This window comes from Austrofundulus limnaeus, unplaced genomic scaffold (assembly GCF_001266775.1).
Source record: "Austrofundulus limnaeus strain Quisiro unplaced genomic scaffold, Austrofundulus_limnaeus-1.0 Scaffold0, whole genome shotgun sequence".
In the NCBI taxonomy this organism is placed as follows: domain Eukaryota; kingdom Metazoa; phylum Chordata; class Actinopteri; order Cyprinodontiformes; family Rivulidae; genus Austrofundulus; species Austrofundulus limnaeus.
Window position 1 is genome coordinate 640,823 of NW_013952402.1, and position 2,183 is coordinate 643,005.

Here is a 2,183-nt window from a genome sequence, read left to right on the forward strand (position 1 = left end):
GGGGCGTGGTTTCCCATACATGATGTGTTGTACCTCGTTCCTTTCCTTCAGGGAACAGTAGTTATATGCAAAACATTACGTTTCTTCTCATCAGCTCCTTTGCCACATGTTTGGGGAGTCTGCAATATGCCTTTTGGCAAGTTTCAAATTGTCTGCCTTATCTTTAGACTCCTGGAGGTTCCTCAGACTAAAACCCTCCTTACCCACTCAGTGTTGTTTGGTGGAATATTTGTGCAACACATTGTAGTGGCCTCAGTACACTACAGAATTGGTTTGATGATKTTATTGTGTGGTTTTACACCTACTTTGCAAATAAACTGAAAATGAGAAACAGCACACTGCCTACAGTTGAAATAAAGGTCAGAAAATGAGATCCCATCTGTGACGAAACGAAAAATATTCTGCTGTGGATTATCAAAGATTATAAACATAGCACAAAAAGTAAGGAAGTTGATGTTTGGTAGATTATTTCTTTATTGTAACAATGCTTTTTGGCAATAAATCCTGGCAACCCGTCCCACAAAATCAGCTCTACTGCTCATCCCACAATGCATAATCCTTACAAATGTGACACCATTTAAAAAGGAAATTAACAGGTTTTACAATGGTACCAGATATAGTTACAACAAAGAGATAATCTAACAAACAAATTTCCTTACTTTCTGTAMCAGTTAATATTCTAATGTTTCTGTRAAATACAAATTTGTTTCCCAACTGCAAATATCGGTTTTATGTGGATTAAGAGTCTTCTTCTTTTAGTTGGGCAGGTAAGGATTAAWCCCGACCTACAAAAATCCATTCACGCTTAGTTAAAGTTAGTAAGAAGTGTCACATTTCAACCTGTTACCTTTGCTTGTTTGACAGCCGTTAAGCTGTTCTGCATCTTCATGGCTTCAATCACACAGATCTCCTGACCTTCTGCAACCTTTAAAACACATGACCAGAGAGCATCAGAGTCAAGAGTTAAAGCCTAAAAACATCTGATTAATCAGGTCTCATWCCAGCACTTCCTTTAACTGACTGAAGAGGTTTTATACTCAGGTTAGCTTGGCTACTGAAAGGGTCTTTACATAGAGGCATACATAGACACTGCAGGCTTGCTGTAAATATCTACATGTTGGGATATTTTACCGTATCACCAGGCTTTACGGACACAGCTACAACTGTCCCCGGCATGGGAGAGCGCAAGATGCTGCTGGTGTCTTCTGCAACTTTCTCTGGCATGTAGGAGTTCAACTCTGAAGCCAGCTTGGATAAAACCCGAACCTTAAACTACAGAAAACAAACGCTATCAAAAACATGCAGATACCTTGTCCCCCAGCTCCAGTTGTTGAAATGATTACAGCCATTAACACTAGGAGGTAGCAGGAAAATATGATCCATTAGATAAATATTATTAGAGTAATATTAGATAAATGTTGCCATTTGTAATCTAACAAATTCACACTATTGAGATCATTTTTTGTCTATACGTTTTTCGACATCTAACTTGTTCCACAGTTTTTGTGCCATTTCAACAATTCATATATCAAAATGTTCAGCTTATTTATGACAAGTCTGCTATGACTTTTGGTATTTCAGCTATTTCACTTTTTCCCCATAGAAAATGAATGGAGCTGTTTTCAACAACCTTAAAATCCTTTAAAATGTTTCTGAATCTTCACAGCACCCTTACACATTTTGTTCTCGTTCTGCTCTTTTTCACTGTCTTGTGCAAATTTTAGCTACCTTTTTTTGCTAATTTTACCTTTTGTTTCTGCTATTTTAACTAAAATTACGATTCTGCTATTCTACATTTTTGTACTTGTTTCTGCTATTTTGTGCTATTTAAGCTTCTTACAAATGCTTGCTGCTATATTCAGCTATTTGCTGCAATTTTAGCTAAAGTTCAGCTGTTTATAGCTAAAGTTAGCTGCTTTATGCTAAATACACATTTTTTGTAGCTATTACAAATTATTTCTGCTAAGTTCAGAAAACTTGTGCTCCTCACAGTTCTTTATGCTAATTAAAGAATTTCCTGCTATATTTTTAGCTGTTGTACTGAGAATTTTGGCTGTTTTAACTATTTACTAAAAATTATCACTTTTTATTACTTTTATGCATTTTTTTCTGCAATTTTTAAACTTTTTCTAGAACGTACACCATCTCTGTGTTAACTACAACTTGAGTCGGCAACCTTTAGC

General features: G+C 36.0%; 1 protein-coding gene across 1 annotated transcript in view; it reads right to left on the reverse strand.

Annotated features, from left to right (window-relative positions):
• Positions 1–847: 847 nt before the first annotated feature.
• The window catches only part of pcca (propionyl-CoA carboxylase subunit alpha), a gene marked incomplete at both ends in the record, with an annotated part of 8,965 nt that continues 7,629 nt past the window's right edge, over positions 848–2,183 (reverse strand). Inside the window, 2 exon segments of the mRNA XM_014002811.1 lie at positions 848–925; positions 1,132–1,272. Coding sequence (XP_013858265.1) covers positions 848–925; positions 1,132–1,272 — 219 coding nt within the window.